This window comes from Peromyscus leucopus, chromosome 6 (assembly GCF_004664715.2).
Source record: "Peromyscus leucopus breed LL Stock chromosome 6, UCI_PerLeu_2.1, whole genome shotgun sequence".
NCBI classification, from domain to species: Eukaryota; Metazoa; Chordata; class Mammalia; order Rodentia; family Cricetidae; genus Peromyscus; species Peromyscus leucopus.
The window spans coordinates 18,132,682-18,153,209 of NC_051068.1; the positions used below are offsets into that span (position 1 = coordinate 18,132,682).

The 20,528-nt window shown below is 35.8% G+C and overlaps 1 protein-coding gene across 1 annotated transcript in view; it reads left to right on the forward strand.

The window, feature by feature from the left end:
- Kiaa1109 (KIAA1109 ortholog) overlaps window positions 1–20,528 on the forward strand; it is a 176,058-nt gene that overhangs the window by 54,227 nt on the left and 101,303 nt on the right. Inside the window, 11 exon segments of the mRNA XM_037206553.1 lie at window positions 180–407; window positions 1,627–1,764; window positions 4,644–4,823; window positions 6,027–6,155; window positions 8,019–8,138; window positions 9,536–9,816; window positions 10,554–10,804; window positions 15,035–15,293; window positions 16,899–17,736; window positions 19,273–19,343; window positions 19,905–20,078. Of these exon segments, the coding sequence (XP_037062448.1) occupies window positions 180–407; window positions 1,627–1,764; window positions 4,644–4,823; window positions 6,027–6,155; window positions 8,019–8,138; window positions 9,536–9,816; window positions 10,554–10,804; window positions 15,035–15,293; window positions 16,899–17,736; window positions 19,273–19,343; window positions 19,905–20,078 (2,669 nt within the window).

Below are 20,528 nucleotides of genomic sequence, written 5' to 3' on the forward strand. Positions count from 1 at the left end.
TCATATGCTGTAAGTAGACCTGAATCTTTTAATTAAATACAGCAGTTTAGAGAGATGCATATTATCTAAAAGTAGGACTCATAGGTATGTCTCTTATTAATGATAGCTTGTTTAAAAATATTTATAGAAAATTTATTACATACCTTTTAAATGGCAGCTTGTTTTTAAAATATTTACAGGAAAACTACTTTGGAGAAGATGACATGTATATGGATTTTGAAGAGGTTATTTCAAGCCCTGTTTTGTCACTGTCAACATCCTCCAGTTCTGGGTGGACTGCTGTTGGAGTGGACAATGACAAAAAAGAAAATGAAAGTTCAGCCAAGTCCATTCATCCACTTTCCTTGCGTCCCTGGGATATTACAGTACTTGTTAATTTGTATAAAGTTCATGGACGTCTTCCCGTGGTAAGTGTTTAATATTAAAATGATCTGGGGTACATTATGTTATCTATCTATTACAGGAAACTGTATATTTGTGCTTTGGTATACCCACATAAGAAAAAACTTAAATTCAAAAGCTTCTGAAGTTATCTCTTTGCGTTTTTTCTTTATTATATAATTATTTGGTCATCAATGATTTCATTTTTTTTGCTTGTTTGTTTATTTTCTTTTAAGTTCTTCCTTCCTTGTGTTGTATAACTTTAGAATATTTTGCTATGACATACGTTGTAGTAATCTAGTGGATATTCTAGAACTTTACATTGTCTTAGCTTTTATCATGAGTCCACAAACCAGTTTAGGGCATTCTGGCTGCATAGGACCCCCACTCCCACTCCCAAAGAAGGTTCAGGCTTGACTATGGTGCTGTTGGTTGTTTTTTTGGTTCTTTTGAGGGGCCCGCCACCCAGCTCCCAAATAAATCACACAGAGTTTTATTCTTAATTATAAATACCTGGCCTTATCTTGTCTTAGTTTCTAGCCAGCTTTCCTTAACTTATCCCATCTACCTTTTGACTTTGGGCTTTTCCAGTATCTTACTTCTGTAAATCTTACTCTTTTTCTGTAGCTGGGTGGCTGGTCCTGGGTCCTCCTCCTTCTCTGGCTCCTTCTTCTTCTCTCTTCCCCTCCCAGATTTCTCTTTCTATTTTCTCTGCCTGCCAGCCTCGCCTGTTTCTCTCTCCTGCCTTGCCGTTCAACTGGCCGTTCAACTGGCCATTCAGTTCTTTATTAGATCATCAGGTGTTTTAGACAGGCACAGTAACACAGTTTCATAGAGTTAAACAAATGCAACTTAAACAAAATAACACACCTTAAAATAATATTCCCCAACACTCTGGAGGTGGAATTGTGTTGTAGGTTTGGTTCTGCTTCACTTGAAGCTTGTCCTTAAGCCTGTTGAAGCTGACTGGGCCTGACATACTATCCTGAGGAGCCAGGGGCTTCAGATCAGGGCCATACAGGGAAGAGGGGACTCTGGAGCATTGTGTTGCAGACTGACTCCAGGTCATATACCACCATTGCATAGCAGAAGTCACTTCTAGTTCTTATGTTGTTAAAAGAGGGGCAGAATAGCTAGCTTGGTTAGTAGTGCTGATATTCCTTTTGAAGAATCAAATTCTCTTAATCATGGTAAATGTTAAATTTGAAGTTTGTGTTTTGATGGTGATGTTTTGTTTAACTGTAGCATGGAACTACTGATGGTCCTGAGTGTCCAACAGCATTCTTGGAAAGACTGTGTTTTGAAATGAAAAAAGGATTCAGGGAGACCATGCTGCAACTTGTCTTGTCACCCCTGAATGTGTTTATCAGTGATAACTATCAGGTAATGTCAAAGTGACATATGGTAAAGACTTAAGAGATTTATTACTAATACTTATGGGGTCAAAAAATGTTGGCTTCCATATATAGTTTTTTTTTTTTAAAGTTAGATTTTTATTTTTACTGTAGCAGTTTTGTATGAATGTGGACATTTAAGAGTTGTTTGAAGAGTCCATATTTTTTCTTTTGTGCAATTCTCTATTTATGTGAACCTAATTATGTTTTACTTCTTTTGCTTTTAGAAATGGAGCGGAATAGTTCATGACTTTCTGATATGTTTATAGAAGGGAAATAAATTCTGTTAACCAGTACCATAAAATTTTAAAACGCGTGTATATATCCCCTTCCACCCAAAATCTTTCATAGTATAAGACTTTTACATAATCGTATTTCAGTTTCAGGCAATACATAGGTATGTGCTCATAGTTTGGCATCATTCCATCACATGTATATTCATGTGAACACCACCAAAAGGAAGAGACAGAACTGTCATAACAGATCTCATTTGCATAAAGCTTTAACTTATCATAGAATTTGAAGAAAACATTGCCCCTCTTTTCTGTCATCAGTGGGTTACTACAGATGGTTTATTTATGGGGTAAGTCTGTGGAAAGGAAAGGAAGGCCATCTCAGTTTCTTGTTAGCCTTGAAGAAATTAATAAAAGGGAAACAAATCTCTTAGGGGTGAATTCTAAGAATCTTAGATGAATTTCTAGTTTCTTTAGATTACCAAATCATCCTTCAGCTTTTAATTATCTCATTCATGAAAGGCTTTACCAGATACAAAAAACCATTCTGGTGAGTTTATTATGAAGGTTTACATTTACCTGTATTATTGAAGTGCAGCAAATTTACAGAGAAATGAAATTATAAAATATAATTTGAGAATTAGAAAAATAGTTCATGGGAAGGAGATTTGAAAGCAGTTTAGAAGTTTTGTTGGTGTTCTGTTTTCTAAATTATTTGAACTTGCTCTTTCTTCCCAAAGGCAAGGGTGCCATGTACATCCTCTTGGAATTTACTTACCTATTTACCTTGTTCACATTCTGTTAGAGTAAGAAAGCTCTTTTTCATTTGCCTAGACTGTTTAATGTGCTTTTGTGATAGGAAGCTTCACAATGTAACCCTTCCCAAGGCTCACTGATAAACCACTCAAACTGCCATTTTTTACTCCTGGTAACATTACTCTTAACTCAGTGCTTTAAAGTAAAGGATCTGAAGTGAAATACTGGTTGCTATGTACAATTATAAAGCAACACACCTTTTTACTTTATGGTAATTTCAGGGTTGTGAACCTATCTTTTTAGGAATTATGATTCATTTTGATACAGTATAATGCAAAGCATAACATTCAAAATATAGTACTTATTTTGATGAATCAGATAAGTTGAAAATTCTGAAGTTTTTTGCAGAAGAGACTTTTATTGATTATTCTTTTGCATTTTTTTCTGATAAAAGGAGTTAAGGCATAGAGAATAGATACATTTTATATAAAGTCATACAGTTCATGTAAAATTGAAATTGTAGGAAAAAAAGCATCTAGTTATTGCAGTCATAATTTGAAATTTCTTATAGAAAACTTACAGATTTAGCCCTTGTCTTTAAAAAATGTTTTAAAAAGTACATTTTCATAAATGTATTTCAAGGCAGGGACACTAACTTCATGATAGGACCTACACACATACACAAAAGTAAAACCATAGTAGTAATAGTTTACTAAATATTTGTGAACTATCTTAACATATATTAATTGTTGAAGGCCCCAACAAAAGAGATCTGTCTAGCTAGTTAGTAGCTTCCACTTTTTGTGTTAAATTGTTAAATAAAGTGATGTTCTTAGGGAACAAAACAGAATTGATCATTATCCAAGTGATTTTGGTGGAGAAATAATATGGAAAAATTGAAAGTAAAATAAATAATTTCAAGTATAAAAAGTATACAGATGTATATAGTGCTTTGGTAGCATGTAGTAATAAGGTCTAGAGGCAAGAATATGATCATATTTGCATTTTTGAAAGATAAGTTTGGTTGTTGGTAGAGTAGGAGCAAAAAGATAAAATACATATTGGAAGGCTGTGTGAAGTTCTTACAGGAGGTAATAATAAATGAACAAAGATGATGGAAAAATGTCCATGTGTTTATGGACATTTCTCTCTCTCTCTCTCTCTCTCTCTCTCTGTGTGTGTGTGTGTGTGTGTGTGTGTGTGAGAGAGAGAGAGAGAGAGAGAGAGAGAGAGAAGAGAAGAGAGAGTAGGGATCAAACTGAGGGCTTTGTGTATGCTAGGCAAAATTCTGTCATTGGACCAGAACACACCTAGACCTATATGTATTCTTAATAATGTTTTGTGAAGCCAATGTATCAAAGAACACTTTGTTTTAGGATATATCCTTTGTTTTTCTAACTATGTCTTAGACACTTAATCTTAGATAAAAGACTTATAAACAATTCTGAATGTCTTAGTTTTCTCTCTGAAAGACATGCGTTTGGTAGTGAGTCTATAAAGTTCTCAAAATCTGTGTAGATCTTGGTCCTCTTTCCATTCCCCATGTTCTTGGTTATATAGTCTTTCCTCAGTTTTCTTCTTCGTTTGAGTATTTTAATATCATGATTCCTAGTTCACAAGATTGACCTCTTACATTTCATGTCAGAGTACTAAATTGTTATCATTCATGTACCAGCCTGAGAGCTGCATACTTTCAGGATTTAGTACCTTTCCTTGTGGTGGGCTCCATAGATGTGTAGATGCTGTACCACATCAGCTGAACACAAAATGCCCAAGGTTAATTTTGAAGTCAGCATAATTTTATTGTTAATATTTGGGGGGTGGGGATAAAGCAACCAGAAATTACAGTGTGTTTTCTTGGACTTCTTGTTGTTTTCAGCAGCGACCACCTGTGGATGAAGTACTCAGGGAAGGTCACATCAATTTGTCAGGTCTCCAGCTGAGAGCACATGCTATGTTCTCAGCAGAAGGTCTTCCCTTAGGAAGTGACTCTTTAGAATATGCATGGTTGATTGATGTGCAGGCTGGAAACCTTACAGCTAAAGTCACAGCACCACAGGTAGGTTCTCACACTGCTGTCTGCATAGGTTCATTCTCACAGTACTGTCTTCTGCCATCTTCTTTGTTTCCTTACTCACCTTCTTAAGAATCACTGTATGCCAGCCTGATTCCAGTAATGCCATTCTAATGGTAGTCATTCTTGACACTCAGAATTTAGAAGCAGATAAGTCATTGACAAGTTTTACTTTTCTGAGCCATATATAATTGACTAGTATGAATTCTGTTTAATACATGAGTTTTAGACTTTATTTGGGGGGGGGGGGAGATGCTCCAGTATTGGAAGACCAACTAACTTAGCTTTAATAATACATTTCTTATAGAACAGTTCTCATCAACTTGTGTTTTTCTCATCTCATATGTTATATGGAACCATATTACTTTAACCCCTAGATAATTTTATGTTTATTGTATTCTTTGTTTTAAATGTAAAGTCCATATAGCCTAATTTCTGATACTATGTATTTTGGAATGACATGTTTGTACCCATCTCTCAATGTGTTTATTGTTAACAGCTCTGGTGAATTATAAAATAGGGTATTTTTAGTCAGTATCTGAATAATTAATTCTATTCACTTAAGCTATTCAATGCCTTATTTATTTATTTTATTTTAATTTTTGGTTTTTCGAGACAAGGTTTCTCTGTGTAGCTTTGCGTCTTTCCTGGTACTCAACTCTGTAGCCCATGCTGGCCTCAAACTCACAGAGATATGCCTGGCTCTGCCTCACGAGTGCTGGGATTAAAGGCATGCACCACCACCGCCTGGCTCAATGTTTTAATCTTAAAAGTACCTAGTTTTTTAAAATTGTAACTCAGTGTTATCATAGGCAATTTGATTTTTCAAGATTAAATCTTAATTATAGGGTTTTAGGTACCTTTTTCTTCAGTTACCTATACAGTGGATCTAGTTAGCTTTAGACAGATAAAGGTGTAACCCTTGATTTAAAAAGTATTTACTTTAGAAGTTGCTAGGGGAGAATTTCTAGTTGAAATTGGTTTTCATTTAACAATGTATTGACATTCACAAATGAAAAGTAGCAAGCTTATAAATAATATCAAGATAGAAAATTATTGGCTAACCAGTATTTATTAAGTAGCAGTTATACAATTTTGAGTTCTTTCAGGTCATGTTAGACTTTATAAGCTTTTGAATACTGAACACTTCTTTAGAATGCTAATAGTATTGTCACCTGTTATTTATAGTTGGCATGTCTCTTAGAATGGGGGCAGACGTTTGTTTTTCATGTGGTATGTCGGGAGTATGAACTGGAAAGACCAAAGTCAGTGATAATATGCCAGCATGGAATTGATCGTCGGCTCTGTGAATCCAAGGTATGTTAACAAGCATACTGGTGATGTTATTATCCATTCATGCCTTTTAAAAATGAAAGTTTGAGGCTTAGTTTTAAATCAAATGAACATAACCATGAAGTTAATAGCTCATTAATTTCAGTGAATGATTTTGTAAATTCTTAGCCAGTTACTTAGTTATATCTAAAATGAGGCCACATGAAAACAGTTCATAAATACAGAAATTATAAGAGTTTTGTATTACTTTGCATTTTTACTGTTAAAATTCCTATCTTACTGCACTATGATCCTATCCATTTGTAGTTTAGCTGTGCATATATAGATTTAGAAATGGAAGCAATAAGGCCAAGTTAATGCCTTGTGTAACTTGATTCACACACCATCCTGAAACTTACTTTTAGTATTGGCATTTGTCAGATTTGTGACTCCACAGATTGTATGTTCTGTTCAGAATATAGAGCTACCTTCAGTTAGGGTTATTTTAGCACCTCTACAAAGGGTCATAGAGTATAGACGGGAGCCTCTACAGACTGTTTACGTAGCCAGTGAAATGCACAGTGTTACTGTCACTCCATGCCCTGTGTAGGTTTTAGAGGGCCATTTGTACCCTGTTTTGGAAGTATGCACACTTTAGAAAACAGAAATTATGGCAATTTTCAAACCATAGTTTTGTGGCAGATAAGATGTTAACAGCTGAATCTTTCTTTTCCTAATAGTGCCTCCCTTTATGTTCTTTTGCCATGCAAATTGTATTTGTTACATCACTAAAAGTTTATGTTAAAAAGGCATCAGTGCCCCCACAAAAATCAAACAGCAAAATGTTTGTGTTGTTGTTAAAGTTTTTGTTAGTCAGGCTTATTGAGGCATAATTTACATGTGATACATTTGCTCTTTTTAAGTTGTGCAATGTAAGTTTTACAAATGCTGTATACATGTGTGTAGCCATTAGCACCAGTGCAGATACAGAACATTTTATACCTTGGAAAATTTGTTTTCTTATTTTAGTCAGCTCTTGCCTTACACAACTACTGATCTGCTCCTTTTGTCACTTCATGTTGTTTTGCTTAGCTCTATTGTATACAGTTTATTATTATTGTATGTATGTGTATTTGATACATGTACATGGGTGCTCATGTGCCTCAGTACTTATGTAGTAGTTAGAGGATGACTTTGTGGAGTCGGTTTCTCTCTTTCTACCTTAATGTGAGTTCTGGAGAGTGAATTTATGTCAGGAGGCTTGCATTGGCAAGTGCTCTTCCCTGCTGAGCCATCTTGAAAGCCCTTCCTTCTAATTTTTCCTAGAGGAAATCCATTAGTGTAGGGCATTGATTGCCCTGAAAAGCAACTATTTCTTCTTGTGGCTGTGCCACTAGTGTTCTTCATATGCTCTTCGGTTTGTCTGTATTATCCTAAGTATGAAAATATTCATAGTTTATTTACCCATATATGGTAGGAAAACATGCATATGTGACATGTGAGCCTGTGCATGTTATTTTCCTAAGGAAATCCTATACCTGTAAAATGCTGTGCAGCTTTATATTAAGCTTGTGATGTGTTTACTTCATCAATTTACTCTGACATATTTTTAGTCTCAATAATAAGTATTATATATACAATATATATGCTATATATAGTATATACATATGTATAATGTAGTCAGAGAAAGATTGTGAGATTTGCCACTTTTGAAATTGGTACATGGTTACATAAGGCTGAGTTTCTAGTTGGTTAATTTGATTTCTGATTATTTCAGTTATCGTTATAAAAGAATGAAGCTTAATTGAGTAAAAAATGAGCATGTAAGAAGAATTTTACTTAAATAATGAGAATTGCTTAAGTGTCAAAATAATGAATTAATAGTTGGATTATCCTTTTTTATTTTAGTTGAGTTGTATTCCTGGGCCTTGTCCACCATCAGATGATTTAAAATATACCATGACTCGTTTAGCAGTAGATGGAGCTGATATTTATATTGTGGAACATGGTTGTGCTACAAATATAAAGGTAACCATTTGTTTATATCCTAGCCAGAGTAATTCTTTTTCTTTTTGCTAAATAAAGTCTCCATATCTTGAAACATTTGTACTGTGTCATCTCATAGACTATTCATGCTGTTTGCTGTATGTTCTTTTGAAGTATTGTTTCTGTTAGTATGTCTACCACTTTCTTACTATGAATTACTATAACATTGATTCAAATAACGGGTTGCAGTTATGCCCATGGTATAGTAATTTTTAAAAAGGATAATACTGTGAGTCACTTAAAAAGCTGGACGCCATGGCACACATCTATACTCTCAGTACTACTATGGTAAGGTAGGCGGCAGAGACAGGAGAACTGCCTGGACACTTGCAAGCCCGTTAGAATTTTCAGAGTGGTAGCAGAAACAGGAAATCCTGCCTCAACAGGTGGAAGGAGAGAACCAACTTCAGAAAGTTGTCTTCTGACTTCCACATGTATTTCACAACACGAGGTAGTAGTGTGTCCTCACTCACCTCCCTCCCTCCCTCCTTCCCTTTCTCCCTCTTGTCTCCTTCCCTCCCTCTCTCCCTCTCCCCTTCTCTCACTCACTCACTCACTCACTCAATAAATAATAATTATAAAAAGTTTGTTTTGAATATCTATTGGTTTTACCCATATATATTTTCTCTTTGCCTTCTGAAAGCATTTGCGTACCCCCTCTGCTTTATTTTTTTTAAATCATGCCCTGCTGTGTTCCTGGGGTTTCATTACTTAATACTCCCAGTACTCGAACATCTCTTGTTCCTTTGTAGTTATGTTCCTTTATGTGCATCTGCTCTTTAGAAATCACTTAACCTAGTTAGATGTGTGTGTGTGGGGGGGGTTATAAATGCTACGTGTGGAGGTCAGAGGAAAACTAGCAAGAGGTGTTCTCTTCTTTGACCACAGGGTTTCTGGGATCCAACTCCAGGCCTGCCAGCATGTGTTTCTTCCCCCTACTTTGCCAATCTTGCCAACCCTGCTTTAAACAGCATTGTTCTTACATTTTATTATTTAGTGTGTGTGCTAGAGTGTACATATCTGTTGAGTACCTAGGTGCTTATATTGAAAATCAGAGGACAACTTGTAGGATTTAGTTCTTTCCATCTACCATTTGGTTGTAGGGATCCAACTTAGATGGTTATGATTGGTGATGAGCTCCCTTACCCATTTGAACCACCTCATTGACCCTTCCTGTTTATTTTTTATTGAATGTCTACTTTTCATATATTATTGAGTTGTACTTTTCCTTTGCTAATTTCCCCTTTTCTCCCTTATTCTTTCTTTTTGTTTCTTCCGCCTATCTTTTATTTCAAATAGTCACGTGTTTTGTAGTTTTTGCTAAGATGCTTAAAAATACTGAAATTACAGCTTTGTTTCATTTTCTAATTGAACTTTAGATGGGTGCAATTCGGGTTGCAAACTGTAACCTCCACAATCAGTCAGTTGGGGAAGGAATAAGTGCTGCAATTCAGGACTTTCAAGTGAGACAGTATATTGAACAATTAAATAACTGCAGAATTGGACTTCAACCAGCAGTGCTACGGAGAGCCTACTGGCTAGAAGCTGGGTCAGCCAACTTAGGTCTTATAACAGTTGATATTGCCTTAGCTGCTGATCATCACTCTAAACATGAGGCTCAAAGACATTTCTTGGAAACTCATGACGCCAGAACTAAAAGGTAGGTGAAAGTCTTTTAAGAGTGATGGTATCGGCTTTCATTGAAAATTACTTGATAATTTTAGAGGAAATTCTACAGTTGGAGTGGATTAAAAACATTTTAAATAAAGATTTACTGTGATTGTGTTCCTGTACTTTGGTTAATGCATTAAGATCTGATACTTATAAGTAAATATATCAAATATATCACTGTAGTGATGGTGTGGTTTTGAAAATAACACTATTATTTTTTATGTTTTCTAAGTCTATACTATGTATTTTAAGATCAATACAATTTAAATTATGATTTCCAGATAATATTTTATGAGACACTACTCTTTCTCTTAGCTCTGTGGTTCTAATTCATCACCCCTAGAAAGCATCACACCATTATGTACTACAGAAAAGTCTTCTGGCAGGCCTTCGAAACTTGAGGGAGGAGTAAGAACGGCTACACCTGGGTTTATTAGCTTTTAAGGAATGATTATACCTTTTCAAACAATTGCCAGAGCCCATTATTATTATTACTTATTTTCATCTTCCTTGCTGTGGTACAGCTGTGTTTTTTTTTTTTAAAGGTGAACTGATTAAATAGATATACTGCAATATTAAATGGTTGATTGTATTTACTTTGATTTTGATATATATATATATATATATTAACAATTGAGTTATTCTTGATTGTCTACTGTTTAACAATCTTTTTAATGAGTTTTCTTCTATGTTGTTTTTGTTTGTTTTATTTTGGGTTCTGTTTAGGTTGTGGTTTTTGTGGCCAGATGATACCTTGAAGAATAAGAGGTGCAGAAACAAGTGTGGCTGTCTTGGTGGTTGCAGATTCTTTGGTGGTACAGTAACTGGCCTAGATTTTTTCAAACTTGAAGAGCTGACACCTTCCAGTAGCTCTGCATTTTCAAGCATAAGTGCGGAATCTGATATGTATTATGGCCAGTCTTTGCTACAGCCTGGAGAGTGGATCATTACTAAAGAAATCCCTAAAACTGTAGATGGTAATAAAAATGTGTCATATGTCTGGAGCTAATCTCTTCCCTCTGTCCCTGTGCCATTCTGAGAGAAATGTTGTTACTTTATTCAAGATAATTGATTCTTTTGAGTAGTGTTAGAGATAGGCCTTAAAATAATCTATATTCATTTTGCAACTAACTTAAAGCCAGGTAAATGTAGTATTTCTTTTTTTTTTTTTTTTTTTGAGGGTGGTGACATGTGGTCAAACTAGGTGTACTATTCAGACTTCCTACTGTTGATAATTGGCAGCTTTCCCTGCAAAGCTTAGTCTAAGCCTGTCTTCATATATACCATTTCTCTGAAGCTCATTTTAGTTTACTTTTACAGAATAACTTATCACCAGTAACATTTCATGAATGCTCTATCTTACCAACTAATTTTCCAAGATATTTTTCTTACCAGTAAAATTGAACATGTCAAGAGAGACATCTTACTTTCTCTGAGTGTATTTGGGATGGTATTATAGATGAACTGGGTTGGCTTGAGCAGTGCAACTGTGACTTTTTGATATGCTAGATTTAGATTTCATGGTGTCCTTTCTCCAAAGAACTCCAGATGAGTTTTCTTTCGGGCGTCTTAGTTCTACATTTCTACAGTTAAGTTTAATCTTTACTGCTTAAAGGTGCCACATTACATAGATATGAAATATAAAAAAAAATCTTGATATTTTACCAATATCCAATATTTAGTATTTTCCTCTTAGGGCTATTTTAAAAAGACTTAGGTTTTTTTGTTTTTGTTTTTGGTATATTTTTAAAATAAAAGTAGTTTTAAGAGTTTTTATCAGATTGATTTTTCTGTACATAGAAGCTTTTGAAGGAGACAGGTAGGCTGCCATGCTAAATCCTTGTTTAATGGTAATGCAAACATGTATTTGTTATTTAGGGACATTTTATTTCAGGAATGTTACTATCATATAAAACTTACAAGTAACTTAAATTTCTTGGGATTTAGAAAATAAAATGGATATTAGCATATGGCTGTCTTCTTGTAACCTTCTAAGTGAATAATGTTTATTTCTGAGTGTTAACCCTGACATTATTCTCATTTCTTCCTCAAGCTATCATGTGCTTGACGAACATTCATTTAGTACTTTTGAAACATGCTATTTGTATATAGTTGGCCTCAAAAATCACAATTCTCCTGCCTCTAAGGTTATAAGCTTTTTTTGTGCCAACATACCTGGTTTATCCCTGCTCTACAGGGTAGAAAATGAAGGATTTTTTGAGACTAAGTTGTATCAAATCATACAGCTGCCAACTGTATGGCTGAATAGAAGTTGGAATCCAGGTCACTAAAGATGCTTTGATGTTCTTTCCGCTATCTTAAAGTTGGCACTAACAATGAGGACTGCTTGATTTTCTGACTTGCAGATTAAAACCTAATCATCACAAACTCAAGGAAGACTGTGTATGGGAAATTTAAACATGGGGCAAAGAGGGGCAAAAATAGCAATTTCTAATGTAAACAGATCAAGGGCAAAGTTAATTATAATTTTTACAGCGTTTAATCTCCTTTGGGATTCCTGAGAGCAGGTTATAGATACTAAATTACCCAGGATTCATTTGTAAGGGAGATCACAATTAGTGCCTACAGTATGTGGTTTCTGACTGTTGAGTCTTCCTGGATCTAAGTGTAGATGTGTAGTGTCAAGATGGAATAAACAAGTTTATACTGGTAGAATTAAGGATTCACTTAGTGTCTGTCATGTGGAAATGAGTCAAACTTGGTTTTCGTTTGATTTTCAATGTACTATTTTGCTTTGTTAATCCATAAATCTTTTTTTTAACCTTTATTCCTATACATTATAGCCCGACTCAGTTTCCCTCCTCTAATCTTCCCAGTCCCTCCTCATATCTCCCTTCCCCCAGATCAGTTCCTCCAAGAAAGAGAGGAGGGGGGAGTGAGCAGCCCTCCCTGGAATACCCACCAAACATGGCCTAACAATATACAATAAGACTGGGCACAAACTCTCATATCACAGCTGGATGAGGCCCTAGGAGGAAAAGGGTCCCAAGCACAGGCAGTAGAGTCAGAGACACCCATGAGTCCCATTTTTTAGGAGTCTCACAAGAACACCAAGCTACACAAACATGACATATATGCAGAGGACCTAGCTCAGACTCACACAGGGTCCATATTTGTCGCTTTAGTATTTGTGAGCTCTATAAGCTCTGCTTAGTTGACTCAGTGGTTTGTGTTCTTGTAGTGTCCTTGACTCCTCTGACTCCTACAATCCTTCCTCCTCCTCTTCTGAGGCTTTCCCCTGGCTCAGCTTAGTGTTTGGCTGTGGGTCTCTGAATCTGCTCTCAGCAGTTGCTGGATGACTCCTCTCTGATGATAATTTGGCTAGGCACCAATATATGAATAAAGCAGACTATCAGTAGTAGTAATCATTCCATTGATTTTTTTTTTTCTGTCTTCCCCCACCCCCTAGTTGTGTTTGGTTTTATCCTGGGTCTCTTGACTGTCCTGCCTTTGGTTTATTGTCAGCTGGCAATGTCAGGCATGGGCTTCCTCTCATGGTGTGGGCTAGCTACAAGTTAGGTCAGTTATGAGTTGGCCACTCCCACAGTTCTGTGCCCCATTGCCCCAGCAGTCTTGCAGGCAGGAAAGATTATAGATCAAAGGTTTTGTGGCTGTGTTGATGTTCTAATCCTACTGCAAGGAGCCTTGCCTGGTTATAAAAAATGGCCAGTTCAGGGTCCATAGCTTCCATTACTAGGAGACTTCGCTAGGGTCACTATCATAGATTCCAGGAAGTTTCCATTGAACTAGGTTTCTACATCAACCCCCCCCCCCAGTTCCAGTCATCTCTCCCAGTACACTCTCCCTCTATCTCTCCCACTCCCCACCCTACCCCTCCTGTGCCCATCCCCACCTGTATCCAGTCTACTCACAAAATCTGTTCTATTTCCCCTTGCCAGGGAGATCCATATGTCCCCTCTTGAATCCTCCTTGTTACTTAACCTCTCTGGGTTATAGCATGATTTTACATTACTTAACAGCTAATGTCCACATAAAAATGAGTATATACCATGTTTGTCTTTCTGGGTCTGAGTTGCTTCACTCAGGATGATCTTTCTAGTTCCTTTCATTTGTCTGCAAACTTTATGATGTCATTGTTTTTAACAGCTGAGTAATACTCCATTGCGTAAATGTCCCTCGTCTTTTTTATCTGTTCTTTGGTTGAGGGACATCTAGGTTTGTTTTTTGTTTTTTGTTTTTTTTTTCTAGTTTCTGGCTATTATGAATAAAGCTGCTTTCAACGTGGTTGAACAAGTGTCCTTGTGGTAGGATGGAGTGTCCTTTGGGTATATATGCCCAGGAGTGGTATAGTTGCGTCTTGAGGTAGATCAATTCCCAATTTTCTGAGGAACTGCTGTACTGATTTCCATAGTGTCTATACTAGTTTGCACTATCTTTGCCCTCCTTGAATTTCACCTGGAACTGTATTCTCTTAGAGAGTATGTTTTCTGTTTATCAGCAGAGGTCCCTTTTCTTGAGTAGTTCAGGAATGGGTGGTTGAAAGGGGAAATTGAGCAAATTTTATACTATAGGGGCTCTGGGCAACTAAAGAGCTATCCTTTTATCTGTAAGTGCTTGCTCCTTAATTTTCGTAGCACATTAAAGGGCTCTTACGAAACTTTGACATAGGGCTGATATACTCTAGCTGTGAATTCATTATTTATACATCCATTTATTGCTTTGTGTTTAAGGTTGTTCTAGACACTGGAAATATATTAGTGAATAGAAGATGATACAATCTCTGCTGCTATTCAATTTTTACAGCAAATATGGAAAATGTTTAAAACAAATGAATTTAAATGAAATACATAATGCTTGTATATTAAATTTGTCTGTTAAATATGAATTGTGTGCATAAGTGTGCACACATGCACATACATGCTGGGGATCAAAACTGCTGGTTTCCATATCCTGAGCACAGTTTCTGCTACTGATCTACCCTAGTCTTCAAAATCTTTAAATGAAAGATTAAAGAAGAAAAAGCAAAAGTTTACATATTATAGAGTGTGGATCTAGAATTTTGTAGACAACTCTTTGTAGAGTGTAACATGTTACTATGTGAAGTTAAATACTTGTGCTTTTAAACAAAGGACAATACTTTTAATGTAGTTATATTAAATTGCCATATTTTTCATATATTACTTCAAAACGTTTACAGTCACTTAACCCACATTTTATTTGTTTAGGTAATGTGAATGGTATGAAGAGGAAAGAATGGGAAAACAAATCAGTGGGAATAGAAGTAGAGAGAAAAACTCAGCACCTTAGTCTTCAGGTGCCCTTACGGTCTCACAGTTCATCCTCTTCCTCAGAGGAGAATAGCAGCTCCAGTGCTGCGCAGCCATTACTGGCTGGTGAGAAGGAAAGCCCCTCTTCTGTTGCTGATGACCACTTGGTTCAGAAAGATTTCTTACATGGTACCAAAAGAGATGATGGTCAAGCAAGGTCAGTATTCAGTTAGACTTAGAAACTTGATGGTAACTGAATTGTAATTCCTTAAAATAGTAGCACAAGAAATTTCTTTCCACTCCTTCATTTTAGATTTATTCCTTGAACCTGAACATATATTTATATATCAATTTGTCTTTCCAAATAAAATTAATATAATCTTTGCAGATATTAGAAAATACAAAGATATATTTATAATGGATATATGTATTCTACCACTCAGTTAATTTTTGTTACTTTCATATACTATCTTACTTTGTTGAACATTTTTTTGGTCTTCTTAACATATTAACAGTTGAATACTCCCTTCTTTTGAATTACCCTTGCTTGACAAGATGTGACCCTTTTCACAGTTTGCTCCCACCTTCTTCTCTGTATCTTCTGTCTCCATCACCAGGCTCCACTTTGCTTTCTTTCCTTTTCCTCTTCCTACAGCCTGGCATTTGTTGAGTGGTGGCATTCCTCTGAATTATGTTCTGATCCTTTCTCCAATCATTCTATACAATTTCTCTAGCCAGTTTCAGTAGCTACTTAGCTTAATATGACTGTAGCTAACGTCTTTCAAATGTAAAAACTACAGTCAAAACTTTTGTTCCTCCAGCCAAGGTACACAAAGATCTTCAATCCAGTGTCATTAAAATGATTGTTTTCGTATAGTTCTTTAGAGCAGTGTTTCTCAACCTTTCTAATGTTGTGACCCTTTAATACAGTTCTTCATGTTGTAGTGACCCTTAACTGCAAAATGCCACTTCATAACTATAATTTTGCACTGTTATGGATCATAATGTAAATATTTTTGGAGATAGAGGTTTTCCAGAGGTTTGCAACCCACAGGTTGAAAACTACTGCTCTAGAGGAACAGAGATGATAAAGTGGACAGGTGTGTGTGTGTGTGTGTGTTTGCCTGTGTGAGTTTTTGTGTACCAGATCTGTGTAGTAGCCCCTGAAGTCCAGAAAAGGATACCAAATCCTCTGAAACTTGAGTTACAGGCAGTTGTTAGCTGCCAAGTGGGTGCTGGGTCCTCTGTAAGAGCAGTAAGCGTTCTTAACCCCTGAGCCATCTCTCTAGCCCTCAGTCCTTCACTTGTCCTTAGTCAAACACTGCAAGTGTATATTGCTGGATGAGCTTTTAGAAGATGTGGAAAGAAAAAAAAAACCATATAAATGTGCTAGTGTTCCTGAATTTCTTTAAATTTTTTTGATGTTTAAGATGGTTGGGCATTGTTTTGTGGTTTTTTTTTTTTTTTTTTTTTTTTTAGCTTTATGGGGAATATGAACTCATGTATTGTTTTGCTATTTTGAATCAACATTATATTGTAAAAGTCCAGTTTTCTTTTATTTTAAAAATATCGGCCGGGCAGTGGTGGCGCACGCCTTTAATCCCAGCACTCGGGAGGCAGAGCCAGGCGGATCGCTGTGAGTTCGAGGCCAGCCTGGGCTACCAACTGAGCTCCAGGAAAGGCGCAAAACTACGCAGAGAAACCCTGTCTCGAAAAACCAAAAAAGAAAAAAAAATCAAATTACTAAAATGATTTTATAAGTACTTTATGTTTAAATTATGTGATGTGCTGAAAATAGAAACAGTTTTCCTCTCTGTTTTAGTATTCCTACAGAAATTTCAGGAACCAGTCCTGTCTCTCCTAACACCCAAGACAAGTCAGTAGGACAGTCTCCTCTCAGATCTCCTTTGAAGCGGCAAGCCTCTGTGTGTTCCACCCGACTTGGTAGTACTAAGAGTCTCACTGCTGCTTTTTATGGAGACAAACAGCCTGTTACAGTTGGAGTCCAGTTTAGTAGTGATGTCTCTCGAAGTGATGAAAATGTACTAGACTCACCAAAACAGAGGAGAAGTTTTGGTTCATTCCCATACACACCATCAGCTGACTCTAATTCATTTCATCAGTATCGGTCAATGGATTCCAGCATGTCAATGGCTGATAGTGAAGCCTACTTCTCTGCAGCTGAAGAGTTTGAGCCTATTAGCAGTGATGAAGGCCCTGGAACTTATCCCGGTAGAAAAAAGAAGAAAAAGCAAATGCAACAGATTGACTACAGTAGGGGTTCCATATATCACAGTGTAGAAGGACCCCTTACTGTCCATGGAGAAAGCATTACAGATCCCCGGACTCTCCCATTCAAAACTCATCCTTCCCAGGCATCCTTTGTTTCTGCATTAGGTGGTGAAGATGAAGTTATAGAACACCTGTACATTGTGGAAGGTGAGAAAACAGTAGAGACTGAGCAGATCACCTCTCAACAGCCTGTGATGAGTTGCTATCAGACTTACCTTACTCAGTTTCAGGTAATTAACTGGTCAGTTAAGCATCCTACCAACAAAAGAACCTCCAAGTCCTCATTGCATCGCCCCCTTGACCTAGATACTCCAACCAGTGAAGAAAGCTCTTCATCATTTGAACAGCTCTCTGTTCCAACATTTAAGGTATAAATCAAATCATTATTTTCCACTAACATACTTATATAGTAAAACTTTTTTAAGTTGTTTTCTGAACTACTGAGTCATTTTAGCTATCTTTCTGAAATAGAGACTGTATTGTATATGACTCCAAGTACAACAATTAGGTTACAGGGTTATTCCTGAGTATTACAAATTTAAACAAATTGAAGATGGCTTAAGGTTTCATTGTGTTACTGTAGTAAAGTAGCATGTAGCTTAATCTACATTTTCAGGACTCCTAAGTTTAGGATCAAATCTCCTTTGTGAGTTCAGGTTTCCTGTGTCTTAAAAATAAGATGGAGGCTAGAGAGATGGTTTAGTGGTTAAGAGCACATAATGTTTTTCTAGAGGACTGGAGTTCCCTTTTCATTACCCATGGTTGGCTTACAACCACCTGTAATTCCAGCTCTTGTGGATTCAGGTCTTTCTTGGCCTCCATAGTCACCTGTACTCATGTACACATACCCACAGTCACTGGTATACACATAATTAAAAATAAAAAGATATTGGAATTATTTTGAATAAATAATTTTCTTTCTATTAGTCCATAACTGTTTCTAGCATATCAAATTCAACTCAGTTAATGATTGAACTATTATAATTTAATGTGAATGTGGTTTCTGTAAATGACTTTAGAAAAGCCAAAAACATTTCAGAATGTATTTAGTGATAATAGCCAGTATGGGAATTCTTATCTTTAAAACAATGAATAAGACAAAGTTTTATCATGTTAAACATTAAGATATATAAAGTTTATAGACTTAATGAACAGTGTTTGGGAATCTTTTTCTAGAGTGTGTTTGTGTGTGTGTGTGTGTGTGTGTGTGTGTGTGTGTGTGTATTACATTACTCTCCATCTTATTTTTGATGGTGGAAGTTTCACTGAACTTGGAGATTGCTTTTTTGGATAGAATAGTTGGCCATTGAACTCCCAGGATCTGCCTATCTTGCACTACACTCATTATTAGGGTTATAAGCACCTGATTTCATGCCCGTCTTTTTACATGGGTGCTAGAGATACAAACTCAGGTCATCGTGTTTATGCAACAAGCACTTTACCCACAGAACCATATTCCCCAGCCCAGGGTATAGTATTTAACTGAAAGTTGAAGAAGGAGTCGTCATTGAGGATGAGAATCAGACCTAGGACCTCTGGATTACAGGCAAAGGCAATGGTCATCTAGGCTTTCATGTATATAGTTGATGCTTCTTTGTGGTTATACTAGGAGGAGACTGAAATCAGCTTCAGAAAAACTAACTCAGTGTGAAAAAGAACTCATGGAAGAAAGACATTTGAAATTCCTGTTTCAGTCATGTCTTACTCTCATTTCACCCTCCCAACTTTGTCACTTACTTGAATAAAGCATGGTTACCCATTGAATATTTTCTGTTAAATATTTATATTGAATGTATTAAGATCATAATAGCAAGGTTACTTTGGGTATTCACAAATATTGTTTATCATAACAATAAGAAATAATAAAAATTTTAGACCATAAACAATATTTTATCCTATTCTAGGTCATCAAACAGGGACTCACTGCTAATTCTTTGCTAGACAGAGGGATGCAACTTTCAGGATCAACTTCAAAGTAAGAATTTACACTCTTATTTTTTTATTTTTTAGATATAAGATCTTACTATGTTGCCAGGCTTGACTTTGAATTCTGGAGCTAAAAGAATCTTCTTGCCTCTGTCTTCAAAGCATCTAGGTTAGAGGTGCCTTAAAATTGCATTTTTAAAGTTCAGAGTCATAGTCCTTATTGATTATGGGATTCATAGGGTTTATTCTGAGTAATAACCATTTTGTACTTGATTTTAGGCACTATGTTAAGAATAAATTACCCCAAATAATTTTTTGTAGGAGTAGATAAACGTGTTTGCACATTTTAAGATGGGCTTATCAAGTAAATAAATACATGAAAAATATTTTTTGTTATGTAATATAATTGACATGTTTGACCAAATTGCATTTTAATACCTCATTTGAAAACTGGTTTTGAAAAGTGTTTAGACTTGAAGTATTAGTCTCCATGAGATTTTTTTCACTGAAATAATTGTAGTTTAAATGTTTAGTTACTTTAAGGAAGTTGTACCTTACTATTCTTGTTTATAGTTTTTTAAATAAATGCTTTTCTGATTAAACTATATAGCACACCATATACTCCATTAGACAAGAAAATAGTTGATAATACAGATGATGAAACATTAACAGAAGAGTGGACCCTGGACCAGCCTGTTGCTCAGACCAAGACAACAGCCATTGTTGAAGTGAAAGGAACTGTTGATGTTGTTCTGACTCCACTGGTGGCTGAAGCCTTAGACAGGTATTAACTTTGTCTAAAAATATAACTACTTCTTTATAAAGTAACATGTTTTACATGACATAAGTAAATGTGAAAGAGTGTTCATTTAAGAGTTTATTAACTAGTTGTTTTGAGTAGAATTAGACAATAGATTTTAAAGAGGTCATGTTACTTTTTCAAACTAAATATATTATAATGTTATAATAGTTATATTTTGTCTTTTATATTTGTACTAACAAGCATAAAATGATCAAATACTTGGGAAGTAATTATTTCATATTCTTCCTAGCTAATTGAAGAGATAAATAGTTATTCTGTCCTGCAAGGTATATGTAATCTATTGAAGGAGATAAAATTGACATAAGAAGCCAGAGTGAAACAAAATGGAATGCAAATTTTGTAGAAAATGAAGAAGTTCAGAAAAGACTCAATGAGGGCCAGTTTTCATGAAACTAATCCTTTACTGGGTGC